At 34.5% G+C, this 24,403-nt stretch overlaps 2 protein-coding genes across 3 annotated transcripts; both read left to right on the top strand.

The window, feature by feature from the left end:
• Positions 1–6,637: 6,637 nt before the first annotated feature.
• On the top strand, positions 6,638–11,899 carry LOC147397124 (WEB family protein At3g51720-like). 2 transcript variants are annotated; one of them, XM_086452606.1, is made up of 2 exons: positions 6,638–6,917; positions 10,222–11,898. In XM_086452606.1, the coding sequence occupies exons 1-2, from the start codon at positions 6,753–6,755 to the stop codon at positions 11,554–11,556; spliced, it is 1,500 nt and encodes a 499-aa protein (XP_086308732.1). In that variant the 5' UTR covers positions 6,638–6,752; the 3' UTR covers positions 11,557–11,898. The 2 variants fall into 2 exon arrangements, with proteins under 2 accessions (XP_086308732.1, XP_086308733.1); XM_086452607.1 differs by having other exon boundaries at positions 6,799–6,917; positions 10,200–11,899.
• A 2,513-nt stretch (positions 11,900–14,412) lies between these two features.
• On the top strand, positions 14,413–21,344 carry HEME2 (Uroporphyrinogen decarboxylase). Its single transcript, XM_086452605.1, has 6 exons — positions 14,413–14,602; positions 17,002–17,123; positions 17,449–17,559; positions 19,026–19,214; positions 20,140–20,265; positions 20,763–21,344. Exons 1-6 carry the CDS (start codon positions 14,506–14,508, stop codon positions 21,276–21,278), a joined length of 1,161 nt encoding a protein of 386 aa, XP_086308731.1. The 5' UTR covers positions 14,413–14,505; the 3' UTR covers positions 21,279–21,344.
• Positions 21,345–24,403: the final 3,059 nt, after the last annotated feature.

The following is a 24,403-nucleotide window of genomic DNA, read 5'->3' as shown; positions in this document are numbered from 1 at the left end:
TTGAATTTTGACTTGTCTAATCAAATACTAAAACTCACTTGAAATAACTTGTCAAGTCAAGTGGGAAACTACCTAAGTTTTGAAACATTAATAGTATTTTAGATATTTAATAAGCTTAATATGTATTTATTTTAAGTCGTGATAATCTAATGCCCCCTTCTGACATAGGTCCCCATCACAAAAATGTAGATAATTTGCCTCGGGATACACAAGAAAAGATTTATGATTTTGCGTATACCGAGGCAAATGATAGACGATTTTGTGATGGGGGCGTATGTCGGGGGGGTAGCCATTATTCATTTATTTTAATTCTTGCAAAATTTTCATGTTCGCTTGACTCAATGGACATCCAAGTTAGTTGAGCATTTCAGTTTTACTACATAGGATACAACAACAAGAAAGTCTAATCCCAAAGATTAGGGGTTGGATAGACGATATTTGTTCCTCCATTCCACTTTGTCCATAGTCAAGTTTTCTGTTATTCTTGGGAGTGAGTCCATCTCTATCTTTTATTGTTTCCATCCAAGTTCTTTTAGATCTCTTACATTTCTTTTAGGACTTAAAACTTGACTATCTCTACTATACGATTGTAATTGACAAATAATGGTAATAGATAGTAGGACTTTGGTTGGATTGTACAATTTAATGTTAAAGCCCTTATGATGAAACCTAAGTATTATTTTTATAAACAATAATATATTTTTATAAATAATAATATATTTAAATTATGATGAAATAATATCATTTCCCTATAAATAGTTTTATTAATATTTTACCAAAAAAATTAAAAGTGCTATAATTTTGGGCGATGACATTCCCACATCATTATGCTAACTACATAATAAAATCAGTTATGATGTTTATTCATAGAATAACAATTTTCTGACGCCCCCCTCTAACATACTTCCCCATCACAGAATCGTAGATCATTTACCTCAAGATACGCAAAATCATAAATCTTTTTCTTATGCATCCCGAGGCAAATGATCTATGATTCTATGGGGACCTATGTCAAATTATCATGACTCTTATTCATAACATAATGCCAAGCTAACTAAATGTTGTGGACAGATGTAATGATTTTGATTGGCTGAAATATCTGAAATGTGGCCCCATTTCATTTATTTTTCCCAAAAATATAACAATTCTCCATTAAAAATTCAACCACCTTCCATGAATCTTGATTCACCTAAACCATTTGTTTTGAGATTGAAGTGTTGGATGTTGATCTCATAAATGGGAGCGAAAGAGAACTTGCATAGATCCATGCCCTCATGATTTTGGTGAACTCTCGTTGTAGTCGGGTTGGGATGAAGGCGACCCCTAACAACAACTACTTTGTGCCATTAAATTGGGACTAAAAAGCTAATGATTGTGAGACTTCTTAGGTAGGTTTAAGCATGATATTTTGAAATTGTAAATAAGGGTAGCATCAAACATTGGGTGATTTTTTTATTTAATTTTTTGTTCATCAAGAAGATAATCCAAAATGCTCATCTCGAGATAATTAAGATCTTCTTGGAAAATATATAATCTTTTGGTTGAATAAAAGGGATTGTAGAAGTTGATGACGATGGGTTTTTATTAGAAAATCAAGGGCTTTTGGCAAAGGTTGTTGTGGGTAACAGCATTTCATTTTATGTTAATCTATCGTGGAAGACTGAAGTCAAGGAAGATGTCGTCAAATTGAAAACAAGGGGTATATCGTCTTATTCAAAAATTTATACATGAGATTGAAGATGATTGATTTAGGAAAGAAAAAATAAAAGGTTTAAGACGAAGGCATTTAAGTCTTTCTTTACTAGTCCATTAGAGAAGATAGAAATCAACGGGCCTAACTTTTGACCATGGCCATTTGCATACATAGTGTCGATTGGTGCAAAAATGTCAATTTTGCCCTTTGTGCCTGTTTCCCCTCTTAAAATGACATTAATCGGGACCTTACCAAAATTCCATGAATGATTTATAGTCATTCAAATAAGTACTGTGGATGGAGTAATCCACAATTTCCAAAAATAAAAAATTGATAACTCGGGAGTTTTTGAGCTCTTTATGGGTATTTTGAGCTAAAGGTGCAGGTCTTGGATTTTGTCCAATACCCACACCATTGATGATTTAGTACCTTTGAAAATGTACTAGACAAAGAAAGATGTTCCATTGGCCTTATAATTCGTCGTAGAAACCATGTTTACTCAAAGAGCAACAACAAATCAACATCATAAAAATATATATATACTTTGAAGGTTTTAATTTAGATAAGTTGGTTAAAGTTTGTGAGTGTTGAAGGTTTCAATATTAAATAAACACTTTTTTTTTATTGAAAAACACACAACTTTGTAACTTACTAGGAGGCCAAACAGATATAAAATGAGGTGTTTATACTTTATAGTATCCATTAATTAGTATTTTAGCCACCCAAAATAATTTAAAAGATAAATATATTAGTTTCTAACCTACATGTTAGGACTTGTGAGTAACTTGTGAGTAATTGTTGAACATGTTAAAATCAATATTTTCCATGTGTTGGTTTATTTTCTGTTAATTTCTTTTCTTGACGATGATATGCCATGATGTATATTTCACATATTTATTAACAATTTTAGCATATTATGTTAATATACATAATGATCTTATACTATAGTAGATTCTTGTATTTATTTTGTGAAATTGGGTAGTTAACACCTTCCAATTTTGTAATATGATTTTTAACACCCTACCCTTCGTAGTAGACTATATACCGTTGTTCATTTTTAGGTCAAATTTTTTTGCTTCTTACATTATAGAACAAAGAGGCGAATACAACTTCTTACTATTGTCTCACATGCCTTGGTTCCTGTCCCCGTAGTCAGATGTATGTCTGGACACCCCCGTTATAAAAAATAAAATAAAAAAGAACCTTGAGACCCAAGGAGAGTGTCGGAAAAATCCAACAACTCAATAAAATTCCCTACCTTATATTCACTACTACCTTAACATCATACCCTTCCAAATATGGAGCATACTTCCACTATAATGATCCCACCCAAACAATCCTATTATAAATCACACCTTGAAAACTATCGATATCATGCTAGTATGCTACACTACATAGAAAATAAACATGTACACACAAAACATATATGGGGATTAAGATGTGCCCTAGTTTTAGTTAGAGGTGTCAATGGGTACCTATTTTACCAAAATTGAATCGAAACCGAATACCCTCGTTCCGGATCCCTTTTTATTGGAACTGATTAGAGCAGGGTCTAAAATGGAATCAAACCGATAGGAACCAGAACCAATAGGTTCTTTCCAATGGGTACCCGGAACCGATTTATAGATGATTTAAGGTATTTTTATTTCAAAAATAAATGTATGTTATATAAAATTCTTCAATTTTTCATATAAATTATCGATTGAAACTTAAAATAAGTTAACAAAGATAAATTTTTATTTTTGAAATAAATAATTAATTTGTATCTTAAGTACGACAAATTATAATTAAGTTAATAATCTTATTGATAATATGCTATTTTTTTTTTTATAATGATTTGAAATGCTTTTTTTCTCATTCGATTCTTGAGAATCAGAATCGATGGGTAACCGTGATTTTTTATGATTCTGATTCCGGTTCTATTATAAGTAAAACTGGAACTGAACTAATATAATAATTATGATTCTAAGCTTCTTAGGAACTGAACCAGAGCCAACCCATTGACACCCCTAGTTTTAACACAACTTCTTGTTAGTCTTCCCACAAATTGTATGTAAGAGAAAATTTTCCGCTTATACCATCACTTCCTCGAGATTTTTTCCTAATAACCTGAATTATTGATACATATCATACCAATGCACGCACACTTACAACTGAAAATTTTGAAAAAATGACAATTAGATACACAACAACCATAAAAATAAATAAATAAAATAAAATAAAAAATAAAAATCGATGAGGTCCATTGGCCAAACTAACGATTAAATTCTTGGGCTTTAATCTACTATTTTCATATTTACTACCAATATTTCTTTTGTCCTAAGCCTTTGTTGATCTTCTCTCCAACTTTTTTCTCTTCTCCCTTATTCCCAACCTCCCTTGCGAGGGGAGGCCTTTAATAAAAAAAACCATTTTTTTTTCAACACACACCAATTACTACTTGGCCTGATGGATAATTCCCGACCTTTAAATTTTTTAAGTTTTTATTTCTAAATCAAGGGCATAAAACCCTTTTTCTTGATGTAAGGCTTTGTTTCGCCTTTGTAAAAAAGAGAAAAAAAGCTCACATCCTATAGTCGGAAATAGTTGACCAATTCCTTAGAGAGCTGCTATTGGCACCTCAACTTTTACTTATACACCCCTATTACTTAAAGAGGGTGTTGGAGTGATCTCAAACTAAACCTCATTATCGCACTTCTTGACGTGAAAGTGAATAGGAACCAGAGATGATTTTTGACTAGTATCTTGATGAAAAGCATCTATGGTTCCCATACACTTTTTCACATCAAAAACTGCCATATGAGATTTCAGCATGAGGTCACTTCAGCATTATTCTTTCTTAAATTACTTATCACATCCCTATTAAAGATTAAAACACACTTTTCAAATATTACAAAGATTTGGTTCAAGTTACTGATTAACATTACAAATCGTTAAAACACAAATTTTTGTTTACAATTAGGATTAGGCTCATATAAAATCCTAAACCTAAACATTAAAATCTAATTATATATAGATATAGATATAGAGAAAGAGAGACAGAGACTATTGGCACTCCAACTTTTATTTATTCTCAACCATTCACTTGTTCTTTTTTATTTTAATTTTAATTGGTGTGTATTAAATAAAAGTTGGGGTGCCAATAACAACACTCATTTTTTTAGAGTCACGGCGTTAAAATATATTATATAATATTTTTTTTATAAAATAATAATGGTGCCCATAAAATATTATTGTATATAATAAAATTAATTTTGCCAGATCTAATAATAAAATATTATTTTGATCAATTTATTATTATTTAATATGCTTTTGATACAATAAAAAATAGGTGGACCGGGTTTGACTAAGGTTTTATTTCTTAAGTCCGGCCGGTATTTAGATGAGTTCGGTTCAGGCCAAGTTTTTTAATCTTAAAGGCCTGGCTTGGACCAGACCCAGTCTGGTCCATTGGCAGCCCACAAATTATTTACATTATTTATATATTTATTTATTTATTTTTATGTGGGTGAAGGATGTGTAAAAAGTACATGGGCCAGTAGGTTAGAAATTGTGCCACTTGGACATTTTTTGACCCTCCGATTAAAAGTTGTGATTGGGCTCAGAATTTGAAATACAGTGGCACTCGACCACTCGTGGAGAGAATTTTAAAGCCAACGTTTATTAGGCTCATCTCATGATAGTCAGTAAAATAATGAAAGCTTATTAGTTTAGGCATGCCCCTCCACGTTCAGAATAATATTTCAGAGACCCCTGTATTTTCAAACCGATGATATACCCCCTTGATCCTGGTCTTTTACATAGGTTAATGAACAATGACCCAAATGCACTCATCCTCAACCTTCAGCCAAAAGTCCTTGATTTTTTTTTTTTTTTTTACTAACCGAGTGTCCGGGCCAGCTTACACGCACCACAACTAATCTCAGGGAGGAAAAAATTCCTTGATTTTATCTAAAAATAAATTCAACTTCGAACCTTTTAACCTCTACCAATTCAACCTAATCTTTAATCCATTGTTTTCAATGTCACCTTAACCCTTCATAGATAATCATTGATTTTTTTATCAAAAATTTCATTATCTTCTACCTTCAAAAATCTTATGTTGTTCTTGAAGCTTAAGGGTTGAAGTTTATAGAAAGAGTCGTGATAAGCTGTCTTCCCCACGTGGAATATTCAAGATAGACGTGACATGAGCTACAATCATAAATTTTTTACCTCGTGATACACTTCTACGCATCATGATAAATATTCGCAATTGTGTATCCCAAGGGAAAAATATCTATGGTTCTAGCACATACAACATTATGAGAGTATTTTGAATATGCCACTGGTGGAGATAAAAAATCATTACCCTTATAGATAGTGTTTTTATTGAATAATTATGAATGCACGCGGCCTGGTACATGGTTGACATGGCAAGGGCACATGACCGTACATTTTTATCTTGTGTATCTTGATGAAAATGATCTATGATTATGTGCCCTTACCACATCAACAGTTGCGTGCATTCACCACTGACTCTTTTTAATTACATCTTGAAGATATGGGATGGTAAAATCTTTTTTTCTATCAAAAAATCCATCATTCTTCAAAAAATTTTCCTTCTACTTGAGGTTTGAAGGTTGAAATAAAATTTTAAGGTTAAAGATTTTACCTTTAAAACCTATTTTTAACTTATTCAATCTCTTCTTATCTCTCATGTAAAAACCTTTGATAAAATCAATTAGAAGTTGAAGTGAAGGTATTTTGGTCATTTATCTTAGTCTCTCTCAAAAGACCTAAGTCAAGGTCATCAGTTTGAAAACACAAGGGTGTCTTTAATATTCACCAAAACTTGGAGGGGCAAATCTAAATCACCCTTTAATTAATTAATTTATTTTTAATCAAATATCCCGCTCCACACTAACACAAACATCATCATCACCCATGACATGCAAGTCTTCCTAAATTTTAGGTTTCTGTCTAAATCTCCAAAAGCAAACCTTTTCTTTTAGTAGATTAAAGAAAGAGAAGAAACCGATATAGTTACAGTCCTCAAAAACTTCATTTTTACGACACAATGACCGATTCTGATACGAAAGCGAGTGCCGAAACGTCCGAAATTCTAGATTCTGGTACGAAGGCGGGTTCTGTAATGGATGAAACCCTAGGTTTGGAGAAGATTAAGATGAGCAGTTTCGTAGCGGAGATCGATACTTTGCTGCCGTTCGAATCGGTGAAGGAGGTAGGTTAATTATGGTGTTTTGTATTTTTGAATTTTTTTTTTTTTTTTTTTGTGAAAAAATGGTTTTCCAAACAGGCCCTTAAGTTTTCTTTAATGGTTTGTTGTGAGGGTATGAACTTGTGTTAGTTTATGTTTTTAGAATTTCAGTAATATTTATGTTGAAGCATGTGATTTGAACCGTGAACCTTTTGTGGTTTTAACAAATTTATGGTTAAAAATTGTTTTAGTCTGCCAAAAATTTCTAGTTTGATTATTTATTTATTGATTGATTTATAACTCTTTGTTTGTATTTTAAGAATTATACATTTTTTTTCTACTGTAAACTGGATTAATATTTGCTGGTCAGTAAATTTCATTTTGTATAAGTGCTTGGCTAATTATCCCTTGACTCCTAAGGATGACTCATGAAAATAACACATGATCCCAACCCTTTAAACACAAAATCCAATAGTTGAGATTTATCCTTGGGATAAATATCTCCGAGATTTGTGTTTTCAAAATACTCATAAATCTCAACCATTGGATTTTGTGTTTAAAGGGTTGGGATCATGTGTTTTTTTCATTAGTCATTCTTAATAGACAACAGATCCCAACCCTATATATGTAGTTGGGATCCGTCGATTCATGAAAATGAACTCATATGTTTATACACAATCTCGACTGTGTAAATGTGAAATCCAACGGTCGAGATTTATCTTTGAGATACAGAAACGTATTCTCGAGGTACATCTTTTGTCCTGACCGATGTATTTCACATTTACATGGTTAGGACTATGTGTGAATATATGAGTTCCTTCCCATGAGTCTAAGGATCCCAATTCGTATACATGTACACTTACATCTACATATTCATAATTATATGGTAAATCACAACGGTTGTCTTCCCCCAATGTTTATCCCCCATAAAAAGTAGTTCGGATTCAATCTCGCATGTATCTCGAAGAACAATTTCAACTTTATTCCATTTTCTCTCCTCACCGTTCCAAGAAGAGTTAGACTAGCCTTACGAAATTAGTGAGATTTTAAATCTTACTAAGGTTTGTTAGGCCCACATGAATTACCACATTGGCAATCCAACACCATGACCTTTTATATTTCATGGAAAAACTCATTCAAAAAAATATATTTCTTGAACTTGATTCAATGTGTTGAAAATGGATGGTTACCGAACTCCCAAAATTTAAAATTAAAATTCAATGGTGAAAAATAACTTTTTGAATTTACTGATTTTTTTCTTCAAAATCGACCGATTTGAACCAATTTTTGGCAGAGAAAAAGTGGGTGATATGGGAGATTTTTTGGAGAACTTGAGAATCAGGAAAAATAACAAACAAACAAAAAAAACATATTTTCTATAGATAGCCGGTTACAAAATGTGATCCGAAGATCCTTACCAAAAAAATAAAAGATAAGATAGAGAGGATAATTTGGAGAGTCATTTGACCCATAGTTCGGGAATCACTCCACCAATTAGGGAATTCACTCAACCTAGAGGAGGAATCCACTCCAAAAGTAGTTTTTCCACAAGAAAGGACTAAAATTTTCTTCAATTTCTATCTTTTTCTTCAAACCTCCAGCCATTTATATATATAGACTTTTTGATGTTTTGATTTAATAAAAGTGCTAAATAAGCTAGATATAAGACAAATACAAACTAGACATAGGAAATGTACGCCTTAACCATCTCTATTTTTGAAAGAGTCCCGAGAATATGACTTGCTAGGTGGCATACTCAAATGACTCCATGACGTGGACAAGTTTGGGAACTATAGATCAATACACCTCAGGATACACTTATTTTTATGGGGAAGTGCAATCGTGTATTCTGAGGCGTACAGATCTACGGTACCCAAACTTGTCACGTCATGGAGTCATTTGAGTATGCCACCTGGCGAGTCATATTATCACGACTCTTTTTGAAATTCCACCAAAACCCAAGTTTCAAGTATGGAACAACTTCCAGACTTCAACTTATGACGAACAAAGTTGATACACAGGTGAAGTTTATATAGCGAGGAGCTCTTTTTAATCAATTCTCCTATCCCACCTAGGTCTATTAATTTCTCTATAAATTCCATTACCTTCTCCTTACCCATGAGGTTCCAACATTTGATCCTTAATTGACCTAGGAGTTGTTCCCGGGTATCCTCAAGACAAAAGTTCTTATACGCCCCAAGTCATCCAACTGCAAATAACAAAGAACCTAGATAGGTACAAGAAAAGGGCAGCCCTTATTGCATGCCTTCCTAAAGGCAGGAAGAGAGGGACATGCCCCTTCATGTGCTTGATTTTTTCCATAGTTCACAGTTGCAAACTCGTCTGGTTTCCTTTGATTCTATTCTGGCTCATCCAAGTTGACTCAGACTCATATGAGTTTTAACACCATGGACTGTTATCTGTATGTAGCAATGAAATCTAAGGTACACAATTAGAGGTGTGTGACCCACATTAGTTTGCCAATCCTCCTAGACAACTTATGCATATATTTCAAAAACTCAGTATACAATGGTTTAGTTTATAACCAAAATATGCCAAGGATACAGCCAGGGCAGAGTATATATGTCATTTAGCGGATGATCATCATTGGTACGCCTTATCTCGATTATTGCTACTGGAATTGTCACACCTTGGATTTATTGTTGGGGATACCTTGATTCTCATATCTCTCTACGTGCAAATCAAAGAGATAAATAACTGGAATATAACAAAGGAAGCAAAAAAATAAAAAAAGGAATTGAGCAACACATCTTTATTTTTATGTGGAAAACCCTTCAATGCAGAGGGAAAAGCTACGGGGCCAATCCAAAACATCCACTATATAAATATTTGGTTATAACACATTGACTTTATGAGACACGACCAACTAAGAGGTTAATACATACACTTCCTCTATAATGAGACTAATACACTTCCTCTATGATGAGACTAAGGTGCACATGGTGACACACAATCAAGAGAACATAGAAACACTCCTCCTTTTGGGAAACTCTCACAACTTCCTCTACACTATAAAGGGAAGAGTATTCTCTTTTCCCTTCATGTTGAAGGGTTTTCCACGTAAAAATCGTGGTGTGTTGCTCCTGTTTTTTTCGCTTCCTCATTTCCATCTCCTTTGTTATATTCCAATTGTTTCTCTTTGATATGCATGTAGAGGGAAAAGTGTGATTGAGGTTCTTACAACATTTACACCATCCACTCTGGTAGTGTTTGTGGATTGCTAATGTGAGACATGTATATTAGATCACTCCTTTGTTTCTTATATATATGGTTCTGAGTTCTCAGATGAGCTTTCTATTCTAAACAGCATAATCTCGAGGAGGTTGACATAGCGAAAGTGGAAGAACAAGCCGCACTGTTGGAGAAGGATCTGATCGTGAAAGAACTTGAAACTCTCGATGTCTTGAAGGACTTGGAAACAACAAAAATGATCGTGGAAAAGTTGAAATTGAAGTTACAGAAAGAAGCATACGAAAGCATTGCTAGCCTAGAGTTAAATTCAGACGACAACACGAGGATAAATCCCTTTGTTAAAGAAACAGAAAAACAAAACCCCGAAAATCTTCTTGTAACCCTTGAGGTCTTGAGCAGAACTACTAATGATCTTGCTGGAATTCGAGCTTTTGTTGAATCACTTAACAAGAAAATAGAGAAGGAAAGGACCTCACTTAAGAACATTCGTTTGAGACTAATTTCGAATTCAACGAAGATTTCATCTCTAGAGGAGGAGTTGAACCTAACTAGGCTGAAGCTACAACTGGCCAGAGATGCCGAAATGAAGGCTAGTTTTGAGAATCCTATTGATATTTTGAGAGAGCTCCAACAATTGAGTTCCGAAGCCGCGCAATTTAAAAAGATGGCAGAAACTTCAAAATCCGAAATTTTGAGAGCAATGTTGGAGATTGAACAGACCAAAACAAGTATAAAAACTGCTGAAATGAGATGGATTGCAGCCAAGAAGATGGCTGAAGCAGCTAGAGCAGCAGAAGCTGTTACTTTGGCAGAGATCGATAGCTTATCTTTTGAAGAATACTCTTACTTAATCCACGAAACTCGTGAAGCTGAGGAGTTTGATACCATACTTGAGATTGATGAAGTAAATATATCTCAAATAGAAATTTTAAAAAGGGCAGAGAAAGCAGAGGAAGAAGTTAAAACCAGTAAAAAGGCCTTAGAAGATGCTCTTAACCGTGTAGATGCCGCACAAAGAGGGAAGCTTGTTGTTGATGAAGCTCTAAGGAAATGGCGATTTGAACACAGTCCGAAGAGACGTGAAGTTTATAACTCTACTAAGTTCAAGAATTCTTACACATTTCAACATAGGAGAGATCCTCAAATGGTTGATGTTAATAGGTTGAATTTGGTTAGCAATGGGTTGAAGTCTGTTCTTAGGCCAACCTTGTCGATAGGACAAATACTAAGCAAAAAACTCATGCCCGAAGAGTTCGAGAAACCTAAGGTTTCATTGGGTCAGATGCTCGGTAAACAAAGTGGGCTCTCATCTCCTCCTCAAATGTCTAAGACTGAAGGAATTGGTCACAAGAAGCTATCCGCGAAGAGGAAGAAATTTGGGCTTGTTCGATTGTCACTCCTATTGACAAAGCAAAGTAAGAAGAAGAAGAAACCTCAAACCCCGAAGTAAGTGAATACTATTTCTTTCATGTTTGGATTATGTTTGCTTCTGTTACGACTACTTCGGATTGCTTCCACTTTGAAATCAATGTTAGGTGTGCTTTCTCTTTGTATAGATGTTTGGAATGTTAGATTGTGTCTTAAGCAAAATTGCTGTAGAATGGCAGGGTTCTAGAAATGAATTCCGAATACCATTCGTTATCTACATGCAGAATCAATCTGGTTCGAGTGATTGAATACTATTTGTTCATAAATCTTTATGTAACATTTTCAAAATAGTTATGGAGACGGGTATATTCTCATCCTCGTGAATAAGTTTTCGTAGAAAATGAATATGGGTTGTACAGATAGAAGAGTATTGTATGTTGGATGGCTAAAAGAAGCAAAAAATGGTGCAACTGCATCAAACTTAACTCATCTATAACACTCAGGTTCAGTTTCTGACTCTTTAACACATGGTGCTTGATGTCAAATGCCTTGTTCATGTTTCTTGGATTGATGTTCGGGGGACCTCGGTGGCCTGTTTCGAGTTTTGGTTGGTTCTTGGGCTTGATAACATTTTGGATATTTTAGTTTGTATGAGGATATCCATGCTCTCAACTAAATGCAAGTCTTGTTTAAAAGAGCTGCTATTGCCACACCAATTCCTATGTAAATCCCAAAGAATTGCACACAGTTGGTGTGGTGTTAGTAAAAGTTGGGGGGCAATAGTAACTCTCTTAAATAAAGTTATCAATTTCAAAATGGATTGATTTTTTATGAGAATGATAGGCATATTATGTAACAATTCACAATAAATCCTGTCCTAATATGTTAAGGGAGCTAATATTGCCATATCAACTTTTACTAATACCACACCAATTCCTTTGTAAATCACCAAATAATTGCATGGTAGGTGTGACGTTAAAAGTTGATGTGGCAATAGTAACTCTTTATATTAATTGATGAACATCTTATGTAACAAACTTTATTGCCAAAATTTCAGATTGGTTATAATCAGATTTTTTGTTTGTAAATAATAGAGAAACTTTAAGGGCATTTGTGTCATCTAACATTATCTAAAAGGTCATTTTAGGAATTATACAAAAAGATGGTTGTATACAGTGGTATCCAAATACCAATTCAAACCATCCAACGGATAATGTGCCAATCCAAATGTCGGAACAGATAATATCACAGAAACAAGATAAGAACTTTTAGTACCTTTGGACAAAAGTACCCATATTCATGGCACTAAATAACAACGCTTTTCTTTCTTTAACATCAAATTAACTGTCTTTCCTGTTAACTGAAATGACCTTTATAACCTTAATAATTAATAAAGATTATTGATTTAGTGACTTATTGTCTGATAAAGTTTTTACAAGAATTCATAATGGAAAAGCAATGGATGGCTACAAAACTTTGGTGCCATTTAATTGAACCTCAACCAAATTTTTGTGATGATTTACGGTTGTCAAAAATTTTGTTTTAAATCAATTTACATTTTTTTGCAGCCATACCAAACAAGATCATATTTTTCATTAGAGGGCAGTGAACATCCAGGGAGAAGAAGAAGGTGTATTCTTGTAATAGACTGATCTTAGAAGGGTCATTCTAGAAAGTAATAAATTCACAAAAATTTGCAAAGCAATAGTTTGCAACACAAAATTTTACGTGAAAATATTTTGTATCGTGGAACTTCATAAAATTTTATCGTAACTTCTAGTTTTGACCAAGTTTTGTAAGAATTTTAAGGAAAAAAAAAGTTGGAGCACAAAAATTTATGTCTTATCATGATCAACGAAGGGTAATCTTGTCAAAATTGTGTGATTATTTGTAAGGGAGCAAAAAAATGCTATATGTTGTACATGAACTATCTAGTTGGCATACTTAATAAAGTCTATAGGTGATGATCATGGTTTTAAAACTCATTTTAGCATCTCATCTTGTCCATGAATAAAATTGAGTTGTCTCGGACGAGTTTTCTGATACGTTTGAGTCGTCTTGTTCAACAATGAGACAAATGAATCATGGTTTTGAAATCTCATCCGATGTATGTGACTTGTCTATCCGTCTCGTTGGTGGACGATATCGAAACATATCGGACGAATCGTCTCAGTCTCGGACAAGATTTTAAACCATGATGATAATACCATAAATTTGAGTTCAATTCTTATCAATACCGCGTACTAATCTCATTGAAAACATACTTATAATAATTATAAAAAAAAGTATGTTGAAGCAACGCTTTAAAATTTTAGAAGAATCCTTCACGTCTTTACATTTTAGTCAATATTTAGAATACCGCCTTGGAGTAATCCAAAGGAGAGGGTTTTAGTAAAATTTTGAAATTAGATACCCACTTCAAAGTTTTGTCCTCTCAATTAATACCAAGTTGATGAAGGACTCGAACACTTTAAAAAAATATTTATTAATACAATTTTATTTTAAAAATTATTATTTTATAATAAAGTTGATTAGTAGATGTTCCATCACAAAATATCCTAAATCATAATAAATTAATAATACTTTACATCATAAACATAAAATCATATTGACTTGGCACTTTCCTTTGCTCGACCAATATTTTCAAAATATTGAATGATTCATCTTAGAAACCTGACTGAGTTAACACGATGCACAATTCACATTGATTATCTCGCTCGGTATCTTCCGACATTGTGATGACTCATCCGACACATCACGAGTTCAGAGTTGCCTGTTTACTGGAAAAGATGAAAGGGTCTTTTGGACATTTTACCAAGGGTAATAATGGAAGAAGATAGGCAAACCGTAGGTCAATTTCGGTTATTCTCGATAAATCTAAGGGTGTTATGGTAAACTTACTTCAAAAGCATTATCCAATATCTACATAGCCACTCGTCAACCCTCCAACAAAAAATTGAGAGAAGGGAGATGAGAAGATATCTGAGAGAATTCTTCGTTTGATCTTTGAAGTTGTTTTTGATTGGAAACGATGTCTTGCCTCTCTTTCCCGACTCTCACAATTTCTCCCAAATCCACAATCACTTCTACCTCAAGATCGAAGCTCAGAATCAACTGTGCTGTTGGAGGTAAAAATTTCTCTTAAATTAGGGTTATTTCTTATTCTGCTTGAATTTCTCTTAAATTCATCTCTTTTTTGAAGTTTGAATTCGTTTAGTCTTATAAAACTCTCCCAATGAAAAAAATAATATTTTTTTCTTGAAATTTAGACTTGATGAAGTATTTTTTTATGGAATAATACTTCTTATTGCACAATGCCACAATTAATCTGAATAATAAGAAAAATTAGTGAATAATTTTGGGGAAAATGAGGGATTTTTATTGATAAGATGATAATGGACTTAATCATGATGAAATGAGGCCCCTCGACCGATGATAGTCGTTGATGCCTGGCTAAGTGAACCACATTCCTCAAATCAAACCATTCCCCAAGTCAGACTCGTGCAATTAATGATCTAAATTCCAAGGCTGGTTATATTGGTGCAATTAATGACACACTTAACTCGAGTTCGTGGCTGGACTCCTCAACAACACACACATAAACTACATTGACCCAATAAATCTCTCTCTCTCTCTTTCAAGTGGAGATACAAGATTCAAACGAAAATCAAAAGCTTTTTATCTGTACGTGGTGTTATTTTTATCTAGTTCTTGCATTGCTCTTTAAGATCTTAGCTTTTATCATATTTTACATATACACTCTTCTAAAGCAGTTAAGTACCTATGCTGGAACGTGTCAGACTGACACTTCACGGATTTTGTGCGACACTTTTCTATACTTATTTTTAGATTTTTTTTAATTAATATTATTTTTGTAGATATAAAATCATATTGAGAAGATATGAAGAAATGATGGAACTAGGGCTAGGGCCTTTAGAGGTCAAGGAGAGCTCCAAGGAAAAGAGGAACCAAACATTGGGTTTTTGTCCTAAATTATGACATTTCTATTCCCAAATAAATTGAGCATCGTTTTTCTGTCCTCTCTTTGGTTATGAGTGGACTTATATATAAAGATTTTACATCCCGAAAAATCTTAAATCCTCAACTTCCCTATAACCGTAGGATGTTCCTGTTGTTCTCTTTCATTCAAAATGCTCATGCATAACTAGGATTATGCATCCCCTTTTTCCTTAATTCTCATCTGACACATCAATTCCCAAGTCTTGTCATCTTGACAGACATCCGAATTAGACCTAAGACTTCCCTACTTTGATTGTAAGTATCATCATTTCCCTAAAACACATCCAAAGTGAGGGTCTGACCTGTTAGCAATCAGCCACAAGACTCTTGCTGCCGCATTGGGTAAAACCTACATGTTCAGCCTTATAATGATAATAGTTACAATCAAAGTAGGGATGTGACTGTTTATTTCCTTTCCAACTAATAGTTAGTAGTTTCGTCATTGATCTCACCTCTTCCTGGTCGACTGTGATTCGTTTGTCTAGACAACCCACCCACCCATGTATAACAACCTGACACGTCAGGATGAAAGATAGTACTGTGGGAAGAGGGGCGGACCAACAACTTGACGTTCTCCGTCCCAGTAAGCTCTGTCCCCACAATTGGGTGGCCAAATTTTGCCAGGTTGTTCTGTGTAAGGGGAGCTAAAGCGCATCAGGATGAAAGATAGTACTGTGGGAATAGGGGCTTTGAGATTAGACTTAAGATTACTGGAATGGTCATTGATATCTAGTGTCTTCCTTCCCATTACCCCAACTTTCATTTTTTTAATTTATAATTATAGTGAGACGGTTCCTCACTTAACTCCATGGGACAAAGGGGACTCTTTTCCAGTCTTTCATTTTGCAAAGACATCCCTGGTTTGAGGAAAACCACAAAATAACTCTGAAAAGTTTCTTCAAATGTTGGACTCCCCCTTCCCTAGTTGGGGTACATCACAATATTTTCATTGAGGAAAATCCTTCTTCTTTAGTTCCTACTTGAAAAAGCTCTTTCTTGTGCAAAATTGGTGATTCAAACATTCCCTAAAGTTTATGACTCTTAGAAATCTTGAAGCAGTTGTCGACTCTCAACCAACTAACCTTATGTAGTATTTATTTGTATATCCATTCTTATTTGGCATTTCCCATGAGTGAATGCTAGCTATATTTTAATTGAGTATCCATCCCTTTCTTGCGCAAAATTAGTGATCCAAACATTCCCTAAAGTTTATGACTCTTAGAAATCTTGAAGCAGTTGTCGACTCTCAACCAATTAACCTTATGTAGTATTTATTTTTCTATCCATTCTTACTTGGCATTGCCCATGAGTGAATGCTAGCTACATTTTAATTAAGTATCCATTCCTTCCTCATTTTTTACCTTTGGGAGGTACAAGTTTCAATTGTGAGAGTTTAAAATTTAATTATTTGTGCTTCTTTCCATGTGCTCCGATCTTGTTGAGACTAAACGAGCAAAATCCATGTCTTAATTTATAAATTCTAACTCCTGTAGCATTTACATTACAGAGACTATAGTGGAACGAAAAGCTGTCAGTGCTGTCGAACCACTCTTACTGACTGCTGTTCGAGGGGAAAATGTAGAAAGACCCCCAGTTTGGCTAATGAGGCAAGCAGGGAGGTACATGAAGGCAGGTTTGACAGCATCTAAAAAGTTCTGGATACTAACATTGTGTTTTTGGTTATGTATAGGGAAAGTATATGCGGCTGATTATTTGGTGAATAATTATTCAGAAAATGGATTCAAGGGTTATTTTCTTTAAAAAAATCTCTCTCTTTTGTTATTCCTAATATAGAGGACTATTCTACTTATCAAAATGATAATATTAATAATATCGATAATAATAATTATAAGTGGAAGTTTCTAAGATCTCTGTTTGCGGACATGTGAATAAATGTATGTAAAACGTAATTCTCTTAGTTCTGGAACTAATTGTTGATTATTTTCTATTACAGAGCTACCAAATCATTTGTGAGAAGCATCCTTCTTTTCGTGAAAGATCAGAAAATGTTGATCTTGTTGTTGAAATATCTCTACAGCCATGGAAAGTTTTTAAGCCTGATGGGGTAACTACCTTGTAGGAACCATTTTTGTTTGCCTATCTCTATTTCATAGAAATAACGACTGCATCTAGATGCTTTGTGTTCTTAATGGGTGTAATCTTCCTGTTTGCCTTTCTCTTTCATGTTTGCTATCGTTTCTTTGGTCTTTCTAGTTTAATCAATGAAAAATGGGTATGTTCTTCTCCACCATTAATCAATAAGACGGGGGCTTAGACCCATATATCAGTTGGTTGACATATAGTAATGCAACTTCAAGGTCATGGGTTCAACTCCAGCTTACCTATAAAAGAAAATGGACTGAGTTGTGTGGGTGCCACTTGACTTGAACATTGGTAGATAATAATTGGGTGGTCTTGTTTCCCCAGTAGGCAAAGAATGCTGATAATATCATGGTGTGAGTGCAATTATCTTTTCTCCATGTTCACTTTCCAGCGAGAGTGGAGCTTCTGGATGGACCTTTTAGGGATGGAGTGGGAAATGTTTTCTCATGTGATTCATTTTCTGAACGTTTAACTTCCTTTCTCCTTCCCCTTGAGTAATGCAGTCTCTTATGTGTTCAGACAAGTGATTATTTATTAAGAAAGGACTACCAACTACAAAGATCTTGAGAAATGTTTCTGCAGCTTTACTGGAAATCAAAGTCAGTGATTGTTTGTATTTTGTTTGACATACAGTTATTTGACCCAACAACTTTTATGGGATTGGAAATAGGTTGAAGATACCAATTTATTTCATTTACAAATTGTTGCTGGATTGAAAACCCAGGTTGTGGAGCACTGGTTGAGAGACTTGGGTGCACTTCCCAGGGACATGACATCGAGTCTCACACCCGCGATTATACCCGATATGCCAGCTTGTGGTGGCTGGGCATATCTGAAGGGATTCATCCTACTTCAAAAAAAAAAGGGGGGGGGGGGTGGAACCCTACATTATCTCATGCACACACACACACACACAAATGCTGGACGGAATTTGCTCAATTCTATATCCTTATCTGGATAATGAGTGGATGGGCATGGTCTTCTTCGTTACTATTGCACATTGGGGGGGAGACTGTCTAATTATGGACTGCTTTGTAAGTTCAGATTTTGTGTAGCCTATTGCAATTCAATAAGCTTGTGAGGCTAAAAGAAAGGTACTACTTGAGGGCCTAAAATTTAATGATGTCATTCCACCCATCCTATTGTAGAAGTCTCCTAGGTGATTTTCTGTTGCCACGTGTTTATTTCGGTGGCTATAGGTTTTGTGTCCCCATTTTTAGGTGGAATTTTAAAACCTATATGATAGTACAATAAACAGACTGTAGAATTTCCCTTCAATGATATTCTTCTTCTTCTTCTTTTCTTTTTCTTTTTTGTCGGTGCTGCAACTTAATTTCTTATATGTTCTTCCTGTAATTTGAGCATTTATACACAGTTTTGCTACTTTTTGTTGCTTTTCTGATTTCATTTTACCATCTCTTGTATCAGGTGATTTTATTTTCTGACATTCTTACCCCTCTCTCTGGGATGAACATACCTTTTGACATTGTAAAAGGAAAGGGTCCAGTCATATTCAATCCCCTAAGGGAAGCTTCTGACGTTGATCAAGTGAGAGAGTTCATTCCTGAGGAGTCAGTTCCCTATGTCGGGGAAGCTTTGACAATCTTGCGGAAAGAGGTTTGATACGTCACATCTCTATAATTTAAAGTTAGTATTTTATGTTTCAAAATCTCCCAATTTAAACGCATATCCTGTGCTTCTGAATCATTTCAGCGTGCTTTTGTATACAGACAGCATGCAAATTTCTGAGGCAAAAGCATTTTAAGGATTAAGAAACCTAGTGGACTTTTGGGAAGATATGAATTCCAGTCTTCCTTACCAGTACCTCACAAGTAGCTCTCCATGTGGAGGGTTGGGGGAATTTTGAACCCACCTCTTAGGAATCCTCCATGGTTGAACTCAAAATGTTTTGATTTGGTGATCTTAAATCGTCCATGTGCAGCAAACAAAAGAGAAAAAGAAGAAATGAAAACTATGAAGTCTAGATCAAATGAGGATAAATACTTAGAGTTGCTATTGGCACCCCAACGTTTACTTATTACACCCAATTAGAATAAAAAATAAGTCAATGGCTGTGTGAATAAGTAAAAAGGTTTGGGTGCCAATAGAAACTCGCTTTTTCTTCTATTTAGATTTCTATTTGTAAGATTTAGGATTTTATATGATCCTAACCCTAATTGTAAACAACTGTTGAAGTTGTTTGAATGTGTTCTAATGCTTTTTAATGTTGAGGTAATAACTTGAACAAACTTTTATAATGTTTGAATGGTGTGTTTTAATCTTTAATTAGGGTGTGATAAATAATTTAAGAATTTGGGGTGTAATAAGTAAAAGTTGGAGTGCCAATAGTAGCTCTCTAAATAATTCAGTTTGTGATGGAAAACCTCCTTGACAGAACCATTGGGTGAGTCTATAACTTGTGGGATGTGCCCTGTATGTCTCTGTGAATGCTTCTACCACATGTTTTACCTCTGCTGTTTCTTTGGTGTATTGCTATGTTTATAATCATGCACTATACTCAATCGTGTCTTTACCTTGTCAGGTAAACAATGAAGCAGCAGTGCTTGGCTTTGTTGGGGCTCCTTTCACTCTGGCATCATATGTTGTTGAAGGTGGTTCGTCGAAGCATTTCTCCAAAATAAAGAGACTAGCTTTCTCTCAACCCAAGGTACGTCATTTGCTTATTGTACTCTAGATTTTCCATTTAGACTGTTTCATATGTGGCACACTACTCTGAAAATTGTCTTCACGGAAAATGACACTTATTTTAACGTCATTTTACGCAAAATTATGTTTAAAAAACTACATATTGCAAACCATAAAGAACCATAATGGCTTGGTGACAAGGATGCACTTGGTAAACTGGTAATGTGTTTCAAATGACAAGACCCCTCACGTTCCTTGCTTGTTTGATCACTGGTTCTGGTTTAAGTGGCACTCGTCCGCCTTACGTATAGTTAAGTTTACCACCAACTTGAACAACACGACAAATATTCTCTCTTTTGGGAAGATAAATTGTGGTTGAGGACAAACCGTAGAATGGTTTGACCAAATCAAATCAGTCTGTTTTTCGTTTCAAATTTCCCGGAGTTGCAAATTTGTCCCAAACAAAAAGAACCTATTGGGTTTCTACTGACGTTCCCTTTCTTATTATTGTCTCGATAGGTCCTGCATGCACTCCTCCAGAAATTTTCAGACTCCATGGCAAAGTATATCAAGTACCAAGCAGACAATGGAGCTCAAGCGGTGCAGATTTTTGATTCGTGGGCGACAGAACTTAGCCCGGTGGATTTTGAGGAGTTCAGTCTTCCATATTTGAAGCAGATTGTGGATTCTGTGAAACAGACACATCCACACCTAACTCTAATCCTTTACGCAAGTGGGTCAGGGGGCTTGCTCGAGAGACTGCCTTTGACGGGTGTTGACGTTGTTAGTTTGGATTGGACAGTTGATATGGCCGAGGGTCGAAGACGATTGGGATCAAATGTGGCAGTTCAAGGGAATGTGGACCCTGGTGTTCTTTTTGGATCAAAGGAGTTTATTAGCAATCGGATTATGGACACAGTGAGGAAAGCAGGTAAGGGTAAACATATATTGAATCTTGGTCATGGGATTGTTGTAGGTACGCCTGAGGAGAATGTCGCTCACTTCTTTGAGGTTGCTAAAGGGATCAGATACTAGTAATCAACGACATTTCCTGTATTTATTTATTTTTATTTTTAATCGAGTGGTTTTGTTTTTCCTGTATTTGTTATTTTAGTATCAATGGATGACAGAGAGACACAGAGAACTCAAAACCTAAATTTTTCTAAACAGATAAGATGACATCTGAGTCTCCCAGCATGGATCACACTGTACCGTAGCTGGTATGATTGCTATACGAATTATGAAGTAGGAGTGTCAATGGCCGGGATTGGACCGCACTTGGTTGAGCTCTAACCCGACCTTCAGGAGGCGGGCCTTACCTAGATTTACCCTATAGTATTATCCGGCCTAAGTTGACTAAGCTCAGGGCTTGACTCGGGTCGAATAAAATGATTAAAATTCTACATTTTTATTTAAGAAATGTATTTTTCAAAAAATAAAATTAAAAATTGTGTAGCTCAAGATTATCCAATGGTAGAGGAAGAAAGCAATGGAGGTCATACATGAGATCACCACTGGGGGGGTCCAAAGGAACAATTGTGAACCTTTGGTTTGAAAAAGTTGCTCAATTTGCAGTCTGTCCGAGTCCTTATTATGGTTAAACATAGAAAGTAGACGATCCATAACCACCTCAACCTTTCGTCGCTTAAATTAAGTACGAATCCCGACTTAAAGTGCTCTGATGACCGAATCCTCTTTTAGTGGAAACTTAATATTGCTTTGGTTCCAGGTCTCTCTCTATCTTTTAATACTTTTTTAACTGTCCAACGAGTGTCCAACTAACGGTTGAAATGACAATGAATGACTTACACGTGCCCCTCAACGTATTTCTTTTTATCAACATTAGATATTAGATATACCCTGATCTTTACATCATGCCTCCTTGACTTAGGTTTTGACTAAGAGACTAACATAAAATGACTTAAATGCCCTTACTTTTAATCTCTTATCAAATTCCCTACTTTTTTCTCACAAAAAATGTTATCTTCAAGTTCTTAATTTTTTAGTCTTTTATTCATCGAATTCAATGTCTTGTAGAAAACTATTGATTTTTCTATCTAAAAATCCATCATTTTACTTCTCCGAAAATATTTCTATCTTGTTCTTGAGATTTGAAGGTTAAATGATATACAGCTTAAGATTGAATACAAATTTAACATAGAAATCCAACATCTTTCAGTTGCTAACTTCTAGGATAAACTATATTTGATCTATCCAACCTTGTCTATGATCCATCGTCTTCAATGTCTTGAGGAAATTCTTGATTTTTCTACAAAAATATCAATCTTTTTACATTTTCAAGATTTATTATCTTGTTCTTGAGGTTTGTAAGTTGAAAATGATAGAATCTATAAGATTGAGAGTGAAGTTGAAAACCAAGACTGAAGATGACAAATTTTTGGGGGAAAAAAAAGGGGTTTGGTGGATAAAGGTTGAAGATGAGAGCATGTAGATTACTTGGTATAACAGAAGAAGACCTAGATGAAGGGTATGTCATCAGTTAAAAATACAAGGATATAGAAGAGAAACATATTTGCTTAAAGATTTGTACATCAATTTCGTAAGAAATATGTTCCCATATGAGTCATTCGAGGATCCAATGGCCTTTGATACTAGATATAAAAAACAATAATTATAATCTTATTTTTCTAAATAAATTAAAGGAAAAAAACTTACTTATTAGATGTTGATATAGGGACATTTTTTTTTTATAGATTCCCCTAGCTATTCTTTCCAAATGCCTTTCACCTTAACAAAATTAATTACCCAAAAATTGTGAAAGAAACGAAGCATCAAAGAGAAAATAATCGCACACAACACTAGAATTTACTTGGTTCGGCAATATGCCTACCATCCATGGATCAAATCAAGAACAATCTCTATTTTCTTTCCTTGGTTTTACAACCCATAAGATCTCTATTTAAAAAATCGTGAGTTGCTACGCACCCCAAAAACGTAAACCTCCAAAAAATATAAATATAAAACCTTTAAAAATATTACATAATTTTCTTTTTAATAAGTCTAAAAAATTTGATTTGACAGCTCCGTCCTTGAGTCTCTAGAAAGGGGGCACTGCCCCTTACAACTCAATGTACCGCCAATGGAATACAAGACATTTTACAAAACAAAAAAAATAATGTTGAAGTGATCTTAGGCTGGAACCTCGTATCACACTTCTTGATGTGAAAGTGTATGGGAACCATACATGCTTTTCATCGAAATATGAGTAAAAAAACATCTATGGTTCCTATCCACTTTCATGCCAAGAAGAGCGATATGAGGTTCCAACTTGAGGTCACTCCAACACGACTCAAACAAAAATATCATTTTTCACCTCTTAAGTCACCCTAGTTTTTCAATGGAAAGCAACATTCATTTCAATGATTTGTGATTGCAAATAAGGAATGGAGAATGCCATATATTTATAATTTTAAAGATTTAACTGTAATTTTTACAAATATTTCAAAGATTAGTGACGATGAATGTCAAATAGAGAACACCAAATCCACACTTTTAGCCCTCTAAGAGGTTGACATAACGACAAAACTAGCAATGTATGCTTTCTCTAGTTGTGTGTTTGAAATCGTGTGGCTTTCTGACTTACTCTATTACACATCAAATTTTTTTTATGAGGTCAAGGTGTGTATTCATGAAGACTAGTCATCCCGAAAGGTGTAGGGAATAGGGATACCATGCAACATAATAAAAAAAAAAAAAGAAAAAAAATATTTAGACTTAGTTTTTATCCAAATATTGGTTTCGCAATTATTATCTATATACTTCAAGTGTTTAATGGAAATATATTCATCAGCAGGATTGACACTTTAAAAACATGAAATGTCTGCCTCTATTCTTTGTGCATTGAGCTCAATAGTTCAAAGTGATGAGCTTGCCATTTCATCTTTTCAAGAAAACAAGCTTGACATTTCAATGTTTGGAGTTCTATACTCCAGAACATTAAGTTTAAAACTTAATATATTTTAAAAACATTGAATTCACCATTTGATAGATTTTAAAGAGAACAAAAAAATTTGAATAATGATTTTTTGAACTCCCTTCCCCTCTGTGACGTACTCCCCCCTACTCTCTTGACTTGGCATGTGTATAGAATCATAGACTTTTCTTCGGATACACAAATGCATATATTTATGAGAATGCGC

This window comes from Akebia trifoliata, chromosome 8 (assembly GCF_017979445.1).
Source record: "Akebia trifoliata isolate Shusen 1 chromosome 8, ASM1797944v1, whole genome shotgun sequence".
Classification (NCBI taxonomy): Eukaryota; Viridiplantae; Streptophyta; class Magnoliopsida; order Ranunculales; family Lardizabalaceae; genus Akebia; species Akebia trifoliata.
Note: the sequence above shows the minus strand (reverse complement) of the source record. Positions and strands in the feature narration are given on the sequence as shown.